We start from the raw sequence: 13,447 nt of genomic DNA on the forward strand, positions 1-13,447 counted from the left end.
CTTTTTCTGCATGAGTACTTATTCGGTTTGGACTGTCTATCAAAGACATGCTGTGTCAAATGGAAACCCATGGAAGACCAAGATTACAATCACCAAATGTTGATACATAAAGCTATGGTGATGTTGCCACAGACTTGCATCCCTGTAGCAGGACCCAATGAAAAGCTTACAAGCAGTCTGAAGGAGCTGGTTCCCTATTCTGTTGCCTATTACATTAAGAAGGCATCTGCAGCTGTCACAAAGATAAATCTGCCAAGTTTTACACATTAAGACACATCCTTCCAAGAACTGACAGATGAGTGATGACTCCTGATGGGACGCCTACTTGTCGAGTAAATGACAATATTCGCTGGAGACTCTATCAAGATGTTGTCACATTCCTAATGATTTTCCACCAGTTACATTAACTAGGCCATTGCATAAATTCAGAAAAGTTTTTCATATAATCCCTATTCACAAGCATCTCTTGTCCCCTTCAATAATAACTGTAATGGAAAAGAGATAATGCAAATCTGTTCCACACATTGAAGAGCTGAAAACTAATTTGCTTTATTCTGAATTCAGGTAACAGCAGGGATATATCTGCTCTCCTGTATCTCTGCAACTCCAAGAAGAAAGTTGAACTCTCCAATACTATCAACGAGTTTATGCAAGTGCCCATACAAGAGTACTTTTAGAGATGTTCAAGTTGAAGAAACACCTTGAACACAGTTAAATTTAGCCGCACAAGTTGATTACGGGGAGTACAAACCACCAACTGGATCAGAAATGGAACAAATAGATATGCATATGACCAATATGAAATGCAAGACAAGACACACAGATGACAGCTCAACTGAATAAAGTGGTTACAATCAACAGATCTCAGTCTGAAGAAGCTTGCAAACATTCTGCTCAGTAACATGTGCCGCAACATATCTACCGGCATGGTGGAATAGTGGATGGCACTGCTGCCTCGCAGTGTCAGGGACCTGAGTTCAATTCCCAGCTTAGATCACTGTCTGTGCAGAAGCTGCACATTCTCTCCGTGTCAGTGTAGGTTTCCTCCCAATGCTCTGTTTCCTCCCACAGTTCAAAGATATGCAGGGCTAGGTGGCTTGCCCGTTAGCGTCAGAGAGATTAGCAGTGTAAATATGTAGGGCTACGGGGATAGGGCCTGGGTGGGATTGTGCTCGGGGTGCAGACTTGATGGGCTGAACGGTCTCCTTTTGAACTGTAGGGAGACTATGATTCTACTGAATGCACCAATTATTGAAAACTAATACTTGCAAAAATAATTATCATAACAATTTAATAAACAGATATTTGTGGAGAGGTCTTTCTACTGCTGTTGCTTAGCCTCTACAAACATTTTGAATAATGCTGAGAAAAAAAAACACAGCTTTAGGTTCCGTTGATGAACAAAAAAATGCAAATTTATGTTAACTTATAAACTGGAATCAACAATAAAAAAACTCGTAGGCTTGATGAATGGTACTGAATGTAACATTCTTACAGATAAAATGGAACCTAAAAAATTAAAATTAACCGATTAAGGAAAAGTGATTTACAAAAGTATGAGGTGCAGCTTTTGAACATTATATTTCATTTGAGCAGCAAGTACTCCATGCTTTTTAAGATAGTTAGAATACTGAAGAATATTGATGCCAACTTGCTAAAAGAATTGTCCAAAAAAAAATCAACCCATCAAATTTATACTGGCGATACAGAACTGTAAAGATTTTACAATTAAATTTAAAACGTAAGCCAGCTTGCTGCCTTTTCTTATGCAGTTTATAAGTTGTTATACACAAAAGTTAGGCATTTACCAAACAGCTGAAAAGGTTTTACAAGCTCACAAATCAATCAGTTCCTTTAATTGATTAAATCAGTCCAGTGTCACTCCTTCAGGTAACTCGACCATCACAGGGGCACAATCGTCAGGTTCTTCATCAAAATCCCACTTGAACTTTTTGGTTAAATGAGCTTTAAATTTTTCCACCCGCTTCTGCAGAGCTTTGTCCACCCCTGGGCCACAGGCGTAAGAGAAGAACTCCTAGTGTTTAACACAAAAAAACAAACAAACTTAAGACACACAATACAGAGGAAGAAATACAATAGAGGAATAATTCAAAATCTAAGTTTGTTTTCAAAAATAAAGTTCAAAGCCTAATTAGCAGGATCATGGCAAACATTTTTAATCTCGGAATCTTTAGGCTTTTACACTTCTTATTAACAAACTTTCCCTAAAACAGTACAGAGGAAATACTTTATCCAACCACAAAGTTGTACTCCCCCTCAAGTGGTAATGCTGAGTGGTGAAGCTCTTTCCACAACCCCAAATAACTCAAATGTGTGACTCAAATCAACTTCAACTCATTCACGTCTATCCACTGCTGCCCTCACTTCAAACATGCTGGGTTAATATAGGATGAAGAAATAGATCTGGTCAGATTCAGAATATTGCAAACAGAAATCTAAGAGAACAGAAGGCAGCCAGTCAGTCCATCATGCCTGTGATGGTTCCTTAAAAGGGCAGTTCCGCTTGGTCCCAAAAAAGACCCTCATACTCAAATGCCAATCTAGCACCCTTTAAAAATTACTTATGGAAATCAGCTTCCACCACCTCATCAGGTAGTGTTCCAGATCCCAACAACTCAACAGCTAAACAGCTAAAAAAACTAATAGATTAAAACATCTTATGTGTTAACATTATGTTTTGAGATGCTTCTCAGTCAATAATGGTATCCAACTAGGCGGCATGGTGGCACAGTGGTTAGCACTGCTGCCTCACAGCTCCAGGGACCCGGGTTCAATTCTCTGGCTTGGGTCAGTGTCTATGCGGAGTCTGCACGTGCCCCCAGTGTCTGCAGAGATAATATAAGCCTACTTGTGACTAATAAATATAGTAAACTGCCTATCTGAACATTTGGAATGGCAACGCTATGAAAACATGTCTTCTAATATTTGTAGTTGCATATTCTAACCAACAGGAGGTGCTAAAATGCATTTCTAAAGTCTCTCCAAACTTAAGTCACCAACTTGCAAATAAGGTTCATTCACTGACCCTGGGAAATTTCATGAGAAATTTATCAGAACCAGAGCAAAAGGGAGGGAGAGAAAGGGTTACAGGAAAGAAAGAAAAACACAAATGAAGCTTTATACAAAGCGGAATACCCAAAATGGTTAATGCAATGTGGATAACTTTAAATCCTTATTTCTGTATCACAAAATTCAGCTGCAAAACACTAGCGCTGTTTGAAAATCACAACTGTTTAAACATAACTGTGTTAAGCATATAGTTTCATTTATAGCATGTTTGCATGGTTCAAAATAGTGTTTAACCAGTACATTCTGACCATATTAATTTTGTAAATCGGTCAGCGTGTACTCGTAATCTGAGAATGGTGCCAAAAATAGATCAGAGTAAGAAAAAAAATTAATGAAGGTTGGTTGAAAGTCTATGTTAATCCTTCATATGCAAGAGCGGATATTACTAAGAAAAAACAGCAACCAATGTATAAAAAGAGAGGTACGTAGATAAGCAGGGAAAACTAGATCCCTAACTCTGATTCCAGTTCAGGTAAAATATTTAGGAAAATATTTTAATGGAAGAAATAATGAAACACTAAGAGAAAGACAGCATAGATTTATGAGGGGGAGGAACTGTCTCCAACTGAATCCATTAAGACATACTTGGGGGAATTCAGTTTCTGTTTTGATGTGTACATATAGAATCCTACAGTGTGAAAGGAGGCCAATCAGCCCATCAGGTCTGCACCGATCACAATCCCATCCAGGCCCTATCTCCCTATCCCCATGCATTTACCCTAGCTAGTCCCCCTCACACTAAGGGGCAATTTAGCATGGCCAATCCACCTAATCCGCACATCTTTAAACTGGGTGGAAACCGGAGCACCCAGAGGAAATCCATGCAGACACACAGAGAATGTGAAAACTCCACATAATGTCCCAAGGTGGGAATCAAACTGCTGTGAGGTAGCAGTGCTAACCACTGTACCACCATGCTGCCCGTTAAGGTCTTCTTTGTGGCCCTAGGTCAGAAGGTACAATTTTGAAGAAAATTGCATGGAATATTACTGAAATATGGTTACAAATCTGTACCATGTTAGATTTTTTATCTTTGAAAATTATATAGTTTTAACACAAGGTATTTTGCATCCGTTTGGTGCAAATGCAAGCCAATGAAAATGGCTTCAACAGAAAACATCACAATTTCAGACTGCAGAATTCCCTAGAGAGTTTATCAACAAATTTTTTTTTGAATTATGACACAAATTTGAGTGTAATATCTGATGCGTGTCAGAAAAGGGACAGACTGAAATTGTGCAATAACATATAATTTCTACAACAGAAGATGCACAATAGCTTATGGAACATAAATATTTTTGATTTATTATTGTCACGTATCAATATACAGTGAAAGTATTGTTTCTTGCGCGCAATACAAAGCATATTGTTCACTGAGAACATAGGGGAGAAAGAGTGCAGAATATAGTGTTACAGTCATTGCCAGGGTGCAGAGAAAGATCAACTTAATATAAGGTTAAGATTAATCTGGCATTGTTCGATCAGCAGCTAACACTGCCTCCATTGTAATTACAGACTTTTATTTGAAGCCCTTTCTTACAACAATCAAATTACATTTCCACGTTAATTCTTTATTTAATCCTTAAGTATGAAAGCACTGCTATAGACACGGCTATGAAAACAGAGCCAGATAAGCAAGAGTCTTTTCTGGTTCTCTTAGTTCCACTACCAGCCAGTCGAAGCACTTGATCCTGGTATTAGGTTGCAAAAGGATTATGGTCTATCCCTGTGACAAGTCAGATTTGCTCTTGCTAATCGATAGACTATTTCTTCAGCAGCTAATGCCATGATGTTCCAACAATAAATCAATATGTAGAAATTCATCTGTGAAAGCAACTTAACACACACCACTGCACCGAATAAGAAGCTCTTTTGAAACGTACAATAGCAGCATTTAAAATGAAATGACAAAGCTTTTGGTAATTTGTTCACACCAATTTAAGCATGTAAACATAAACTAATCAGCATAATGGAACACGAAATAGCTAACAAAAACTGAAGCTTAGATTACAGAACAAATCCATTGAAAATTAAATATTTGGTACTTAAAATATTTCGGTTAAAAGAAGTCCAACAATATTTCCGGTTCACAGCACATTGAATTATAGCTTGAAATCATATTTACTGCAGATTAGAAACTTGTAAAACAAGTTAGTTTCATTGCAGCCGATGTAAAGCTTGAATTACTGCAATATTCACCCATCTATGTGACGTGGTATCAGATGATGCATTCAAAGATAAAGTGGTATCAGGAACGCCTGCTCAGAAAAAGCATGTCTGGAATCAGCAAATGATCAAACTAAAAGTTTAAAGTGTACAAGACAGTTGATGTTGCTACTGTTCTACGTGGATCAGAGGACTGGGCATGTTATTATAGTGACATTCAGCAATTGCTTAAGACAGAGTTCCAACCCCGTAAGTTAATTATATGTATCAAGCGGCAGGCCACAATTACCAACTAAGATCCTCGAGTGCAATGAGTCCACAACATTGAGGCCAGGCTGCGAAAAGCACAACCATGCTGACTGCCATGGGAATTTCCAGATTGCCAAAATGGAACCTGTGCAGTCAGACAGATCAGGACAGGATGGGATGGAAATACAGTGACACCCTCAAGTCCAATCTCAAACGATTTAGCATCAAATAAAAGCAAAATGCTGCGGAATGCTGGAATTCTGAAATAAATAAAATCTGGACAAACTCAGCAGGTCTCGATATTTGCCTTGGCGATGAAGAATGTATAATGGTGTTAGTCTATGTAAATCAACATACTGATGATTTGAAGTGGCAACTTCAGAAACATGAAAAGCAACAGCCTGTCAACTCCAGATGGACCTGTTCGTCTGGACTGGAAAAGACACCCTTGTACTGGCCATAATAGTCATAAAAACTGATCAAGAGAGGCATCTTCTATTATAAAAAGGTCTAGCATCAGCCTGAAATGCTTACAACATGAACAAACAAGCAACACTACCACAGCAGTCAGTAATATCTGGCCTTCAGCTCCAAAAGTGAGCAATCTACTCTGCCAAATACGGAGTGCACTAGTAAAGAGGGCACTGAGCAGGGTGCATACCATCACCACATAGTTTAAAGTTTTCAGTTTAAAGTTTATTTATCAGTGTCACAGGTAAGCTTACATTAACACTGCAATGAAGTTACTGTGAAAATCCCCCAGTCGCACACTCCAGCGCCTGTTCGGGTACACTGAGGGAGAATTTAGCACGGCCAATGCACTTAGCAAGCACGTCTTTCGGACTGCGGGAGGAAACCAGAGCGCCCAGAGGAAACCCACGCAGATGTGGGGAAAATGTGCAGACTCCACATAGGCAGTGACCCAAGGTGGGAATCAAACCCAGGTCCCCTGATGCTGTGAGGCAGCAGTGCTAACTATTGTGCCACCACGCCACCCAATACTATCATTATGCAGCTCGTCCTTGAGGCTTTTCCCTTCTTGGTTGATACACGGCTGAAAAAAGTATGTTTACGAAGAGCTGCCATCCTGCTGAGGAGACTTCAAGCCAATCCACATCCAACAAGCTGTTCTGAAAACTCTGCTCAAATGCTGACAGCTGTGGCAAATTCCACCGTAGCAGCTGGCACAATCCATGACATTTTAAAGCAATCAGCAAAAACAAACCACAATATCGTTAACAAGAAGTCAATTCACTTCATCATCTAATGTTAATGGATCCTAACAAAGTATTCTAGGATACCGACTCATCTTCATCAAAAACTGATCAGTTCTTCCATGCCTATCGGTCTGCCAACTGTGATGGAAATTCATCTATTATTTTTTGAGATAGATTGTTTACAGATGAACAGACTAATGAATGGACAAAATCATTCGTCCTCCATCTACCTTGAGTGATGGAGGTAATAGCAAATGGTAATCAATCAGCAGTAAGGTTAAATATTTCATTTGACAATGCAATTAGAGGACAGTTCTTTATTACTTAGCTTACATTAGTAATTGAACTTCAGAGCTGCTCCTACAACTACTGTTTTCACTGGCCTCTTCAATCAGTCCAAACAAAAAGATAAATTTCCGGATAAGGTTTCATGCTGGGTTCAAGAAGCAGGACACAAGAAGATAGTGATGGATTCACTGCCACTTTTGCTCGAAGGGAAGGAGGTCTGCTTATACATACATACAATGGCTCAAGCAGCACTGTGATGTATAAATAAAAAATACCTAGATACAGATGTGGAAGTGAACCACTGAGTCTTGAAAGTGTAATTGATTTCCTTACTGCAAGTAGATTAAAACACCACTGATGCACTGTCACAGGATTTGTATTTACAGAACACAAACGTGAACAACAGGCAAATACTTCATGATTTGTCCAATAGACTACTGGATAAGTTTGACAACACAGATATATTCACAATTTAACGCCCAATAATTCTGCTTTACAGACTGTGATTTTTGGTCAAAATGCACACACCCCTTAAAACTAAAAAGCAAGCACTTCCAACGTGCATTTTAATGTTTTAATAGTGTTGTACTTCGTATAATATGACTCAGAAAAATTACCTGCAATGTTGTTGTTAGGAAGTTATCCTTGGAGACAATATCCACAAAAAAGTCTGCAGGAATTTCATTAAGTTGATGATAGAGGATTGAGATGAGAGCAGAATAGAGATCCTTTCGTTTGGTCACAGCCTCCTCAGAGTGACAGAGGAGACGAAGGAGATCTTTCCAGTGCTCAAATGCATCGTAGACATTTCCAATTAGGAAACAGACAAAAGAAAACTGCAATTCACCTGCACGTGAATAAAATGAAAGTTGATAGCATGAGAAACAAATAAATAACGTTTGGAAACATAGGATGGTGTTAGGAGGCGGATGTTTGAACAGTCTGTGCTGCTTTCTCCGAAAGAGCAATTCACCAAGTGCTACTCAGAGTGGGGCGGCATGGGGGCACAGTGGTCAGCATTGCTGCCTCACAGTGCCAGGGACCTGGGTTCAATTCCCAGGTTGGGTCACTATCTGTGCAGAATCTGCAAGTTCTCTCCGTGTCTGCATAGGTTTCCTTACACAGTCCGAAAGACGTGCTGGTTGGGTGCCTTGGCCATGCTAAATTCACCCTCAGTGAAACCAAATAGGCACCAGGGTGTGGCAACTAGGGGATTTCACAGTAACTTCATTGAAGTCTTCATGTAAGCTTACTTGTGACACTAATAAATAAACTTTAAACTGCTCTCCTGCCTTCTTACCCCAGCTCTGCATATTCTTTAATTTCAAATAATCCAGTCCCTCTTGAACACCATAGTTGAACCTGCCTGCACAGGTTGCAGATCCCTGCAGCAGGCACAGAGAAGAGATTTGATTCATTCATTCTCTCAGTCCAGACTTGATTTATACCCAAGCCCCAGAAGACAAAAGATCTACCTTTCTGCCATTTTACTGAGTATGTTTTATGTTGGAATATCTTCAATGTAGAATCATAGAGCATGGAAAGAGACCAGTTAACCCATTGTTCCCAGGACAGTACCAGGTCCACCTCAACAAAGACTATTTTAAAATCTTTTCAGACTTCACATTACTTTCAATTGCAAATCACAGCATCTTTACAAACAGCTCACACAATTTATAACATACTAACCTAATATATCATTTGGGTTTGAAGGGTACCGCTGGTTTATTACAGTATCCAGAGCATAGCTAAAGTCCATACTATATTTAGTAATTTCAGCTGGAGATGCCCCGTTTGGATATTTCTGTTTTGGGATGGTTGTGAACCTGATCTCTGTGCCAGCCTTAACCTTCATCTTGGGCAGCCTGGCCAAACCTTCTTCATAGCTCTTGCATAGTGTGTCATAGGGCAATAGGTTCTGTTCTGCTCGGTCCTTTGTGTGGGGCATCGCAAGCTCTGGCTGCACTTCAGAAAATGCACAGATTTTCCCACTTTCAGGTTGCAGCCTCTGAATCAAGGGGTCTGTAATGAGATTGGTCAACGAGACCCATCTTTTCATTGTATCGTATGGATATGGCCCCAAACATTTGTCCAGATCAGTCAGATTCTCTCTTATCCGCTCTCTCTCTTCTTCCGAGACCTCAACTAGAACTATTTCTTCTTCCTTCTTGTCCCATCGCTTCACAAGAATGTCCCTCTGCTTAACATGAAAGAAACAACCCGTGCGTGGCCCCGTTAGCCTGTTGCTATTCACAGCGCTGCAATGCATAAAGTGGATTCCTGGTGGGATCATCTTCACTCCTTTAAATTTGGGGCCTACTTGCCAACAGTTATAATCAATGCCAAATTCAGTGCCTTCAGGGACACCAATTATGACAAGAGTGCCTCCTTCAAAGAACAGCTTTTTGGCTAGTTCTTGATCCATTTCCACCGTTGCCATGCCCCTGTGTTCCAAAGAGCAAGAGAGAAAAATTCAGTTTGATGTTGCATTAATAACCAACATATGTACCTAATTTTCCAAGAGGATTTTACACAGACTATGGTTACATGGCATAATAACACCAGCACTCAGAGCATTTAATACTGATCGTTACAGTTACAACTTAAGTTATTGCTACTTTACATTGGCCTTATTTTGAGGTAAATTTTCTATCTTCACAATTCCTTCCTTCCTTTACAGCAATCCTACCCCCCCACTGCTGCTGAAACCTTTATTCATACCTATCCTCTCCAGATCCACTGCCTCTCTCTAGTTAATAGCTCTTTATGCCACATCGTCAAATCATTTAACGGCTTTTCTCCTATCTGCTTGGAAAATGTGCACTGATTCAAGATCCTTGCCCGCATCATTTGTTCCTCCAATTGGATGACTGTTTGTCCCCACCCCCCACTCTCTCCGAGGTACTATCACAGGCTGATTTCTTTTTCCAGTCTGACATTTCTTCTATTGCTGCTGAAATTCTCTTCCTAAATCATTGTCAATGGCTCCCTCCCTTTGGCTTTAAAGCAACCCCTAAAAGCTTAGCGCTGCAACAATGTTCTTTGATTAGACCATTTCCTACCCATCTTCAAATTCCTGCTTTGGCATCCATCTTACTGCCTCATGAAGCACAAGATATGTGAGAATAACTTTATAAATGCAAAGTGTGACTGTAAGACATTATTCACATTAATGGCTTCAAAGGACAACATTCTGAGTATCTTTACATGTGATGGGGCTTGTCAGATTACTAAAATATCACAATCAATTCCTCTACGCTTGAGCAAAAATCATCCATCAATAAAGTAAGGCAGGTATTTTTGTTCGGATATGCAAATAACTTAGCCCTCAAATCAAACCTCACACTTTGGCCAAAAGTTACATATTGAGAATTACTCTCTAATGGCAACATAATTCAAACAGAAGCTTATCAACTTGCTGAGATTACTTATGTGATCAAGCAACTTGAAAGGACTGTTGTCACTTGCATACTTATTCCTCTAATCATTGCATCTGTCTGTGAAGGGCAGGAAGTTTCACACTAATGAAGACAATTCCTAAAACCCAAACCACAAAAGCATCCAATTTTGTTGCCTTTGTGGAGCTCCATTGGTCACAGTCGGTTTTGCCGAGCAGATGATACCTTGCAGCTGACCTTGCTGCACCGATTTACAATTTAATCCACGATGCAGCAACGGTGCTAAAAGAAGCACTTCAAAAACTCGTCATCTGAAATTCAAAGAGATTCAAACCAATTCAAAGCGAATAAAACAGAGGGAGTTAAGAAATGAACAAAAAAAAACAATCAGCTACATTGCCCGAGTTCTTATCAGCCAGATTGCTGTGGCTCAGGCAGCCAGGACATGTCCAACAAACAGGCTGGACATTCAGAATTTGTCATAATTTGTCAGCATAATCTGGGCAAGGGAAGTCCACAGTCTTAATTAACGCTGAAGCTGAAGAAAGTTTCATTTTAATACATTTTTTAAAATCCCTCACATCATTCAAATAACGGGGAGAAACAAATCTAATAAGAACATAAGAACAAGGAGCAGGAGTAGGCCATCTGGCCCTTCGAGCCTGCCCCGCCATTCAATAAGATCATGGCTGATCTGTTGTGGCTCAGTTCCACATTCCCGCCCTCTCCCCATAACCCTTAATCCCCTCTCTTATCAAAAACCCATCAACCCGCGTCTTAAAAATATTTAGCGAGGCAGCCTCCACCACCTCAACGGGCAGAGAATTCCAGAGATTCACCACCCTTTGAGTGAAGAAGTTCCTCCTCAACTCCGTTCTAAACTGCCCCCCCTTTATCTTGAGGCTGTGCCCCCTAATCCTACTGTCCTTTCTGAGCGGGAAGAGCCTCTCCACCTCTATCCTATCCATCCCATTCATCATCTTATACGTCTCAATGAGATCTCCCCTCGTTCTTCTAAACTCTAACGAGTACAAGCCTAGTTTATTCAGCCACTCCTCATAGCTCAACCCCTTCCAACTCCGGCATCAGCCTAGTAAACCTCCTCTGCACTCCCTCCAAGGCCAAAATATCCTTGCGTAAGTACGGCACCCAAAACTGCACACAGTACTCCAGCTGCGGTCTCACCAATGCCCTATACAGCCGCAGCAAGACCTCCCTACTTTTATATTCAATCCCCCTCGCTATGAAGGCCAGCATCCCATTAGCCTTCCTGACCACCTGCTGTACCTGCAGGCTGGGTTTTTGTGACTCATGCACAAGGACCCCGAGGTCCCTCTGCACTGTCGCCTGCTGCAGTTTTTCTCCACGTAAGTAATAATCCTTCCTACCATTATTCCTACCAAAGTGGACCACCTCGCACTTGCCAACATTAAATTCCATTTGCCAGTTCCTGGCCCATTCGCCCAGCCTATCTAGATCCTTCTGCAGACTCTCCACACCCTCAATGAATCTGAAGCAGTCCAATTCAAAAAAATTCATCCACAGTACTTCCAAAACAAAGTAATTTAAAAAGCGATCATTACTCCCGACGGATCTGGGTGACACAGTGGTCAGCACTGATGCCTTACGGCGCCAGGGACCCGGGTTCAATTCCCAGCTTGGGTCATCGCCTGTGTGGAGTCTGCACGTTCTCCCCGTGTTTGCATGGGTTTCCTCCTCTGGTTTCCTCCCACAGTCCGAAAGGTATGCTGGTTGGGTGCTAAATTTTCCCTCAACGTTCCCGAACAGGCACCAGACTGTGGCGACTAGCAGATTTTCACAGCGACTTCACTTACAGTGTTAATGCGATCCTACTTGTGACACAAATAAATAAATTAACTTAAAATAAACTTATTCATAACCTTATTTGTTGCCATATTTAGTGTTAGGGTTTTTTTTTCCCCCTTATACAAAGCAATGGAATTAAACTCCACCGGTACAGGTTCACACAGGGGGGTAACTATATTGTACAAGGCCAGGCCAACCTGCAATATGAAATGGGAGCAGCTGGGTGGGAAACGCAGTTGTTTAAGGGGCCAGTTTCCTCCTCTCACTAACTCCAGGTCAACACAAGATGCTGCTCAGTGAGTGAATGAGCGCAGCCCCGCAGACTCTGCAAACCCTCCCCGCTGCTTCAGCACCACTTCCGTCCCCTCCCGGGATACAAACACACCGGCAGCCGGAGTAACAGCTAAACAGGCACCGACCGCTTCCTGTCCGACAACATATCTCCTCCACCCAAACCACTGCCTGGCATAATAGTTCCGACCCTGGGAGAACAGAGTTACTCTGTGGCAGCAACTCCCTTCTTCAATAATCGACCTTTATTTTTAAAAAAAACATGCTTTTGTTTCCTCCAGCGCTGCTGGAAACCATTGCACAGAAGTGTTGAAGTGAACACATCTGAGTTTTAATTGATTTTGCTGCTATTTTTCCCCATTGAGACATCCTCATCCTCATCTCCATTGTTTATAGTGGCAAGGTTTACTCCACAGGCTTTGAGTTCTACCTACTGCTACACCTCTGGTCCACTTGGACGTTACAGGGAAATGTTTCTTCTGTGCGCCCACGTGGAAATAAATAATGAACACACTTATAAACAAACACAAAGAACACCTATCCACCACCGCCACCCCCTCCCCCTCCACCCACCCCTCTCCAAGAAGGTCAACTGCCAACAAAATGTACCTTAGGCAAACAAACTGCGTTACAAAGGGAGAGAAAAAGAACTCCCCTCCATTCTTTGTGAATTTGTAAAATTAGTAAGAAGTCTCACAACACCAGGTTAAAGTCCAACAGATGTATTTGGAATCACAAGGTTTCGGAGCTCTGCTCCTTCATCAGGTGAATGAAGAGACTGAGTGATGAAGGAACAGCACTCCAAAAGCTCGTGATTCCAAATAAACCTGTTGGACTTTAACCTGGTACTGTGAGACTTCTTACTCTGCCCACCCCAGTCCAACGATAGCATCTGCACATCATTTATAAAATTAACCATGG

At 41.1% G+C, this 13,447-nt stretch overlaps 1 protein-coding gene across 2 annotated transcripts; it reads right to left on the reverse strand.

The window, feature by feature from the left end:
- Positions 1 to 547: 547 nt before the first annotated feature.
- On the reverse strand, positions 548 to 12,637 carry aar2 (AAR2 splicing factor). 2 transcript variants are annotated; one of them, XM_080204776.1, is made up of 4 exons: positions 12,433 to 12,637; positions 8,700 to 9,454; positions 7,628 to 7,857; positions 548 to 2,035 (listed from the first exon to the last, which is right to left on the reverse strand). In XM_080204776.1, the coding sequence occupies exons 2-4, from the start codon at positions 9,448 to 9,450 to the stop codon at positions 1,868 to 1,870; spliced, it is 1,149 nt and encodes a 382-aa protein (XP_080060902.1). In that variant the 5' UTR covers positions 9,451 to 9,454; positions 12,433 to 12,637; the 3' UTR covers positions 548 to 1,867. The 2 variants fall into 2 exon arrangements, with proteins under 2 accessions (XP_080060902.1, XP_080060903.1); XM_080204777.1 differs by lacking the exon at positions 12,433 to 12,637 and adding an exon at positions 11,992 to 12,403.
- Between the last annotated feature and the right edge of the window lie 810 nt (positions 12,638 to 13,447).

This window comes from Carcharhinus amblyrhynchos, chromosome 16 (assembly GCF_965287045.1).
Source record: "Carcharhinus amblyrhynchos chromosome 16, sCarAmb.v2.hapA, whole genome shotgun sequence".
Taxonomy (NCBI): Eukaryota; Metazoa; Chordata; class Chondrichthyes; order Carcharhiniformes; family Carcharhinidae; genus Carcharhinus; species Carcharhinus amblyrhynchos.

Excerpts from the sequence above, each read along its gene's own strand:
- aar2 (XM_080204776.1), bottom strand. The coding sequence starts at position 9,450 with ATGGCAACGGTGGAAATGGATCAAGAACTAGCCAAAAAGCTGTTCTTT. Across the intron at positions 7,858-8,699 it reads AAACCCAAATGATATATTAG|GTGAATTGCAGTTTTCTTTT; the intron begins GTTAGTATGTTA and ends ATTCACGTGCAG. Across the intron at positions 2,036-7,627 it reads TCCTAACAACAACATTGCAG|GAGTTCTTCTCTTACGCCTG; the intron begins GTAATTTTTCTG and ends GTTAAACACTAG.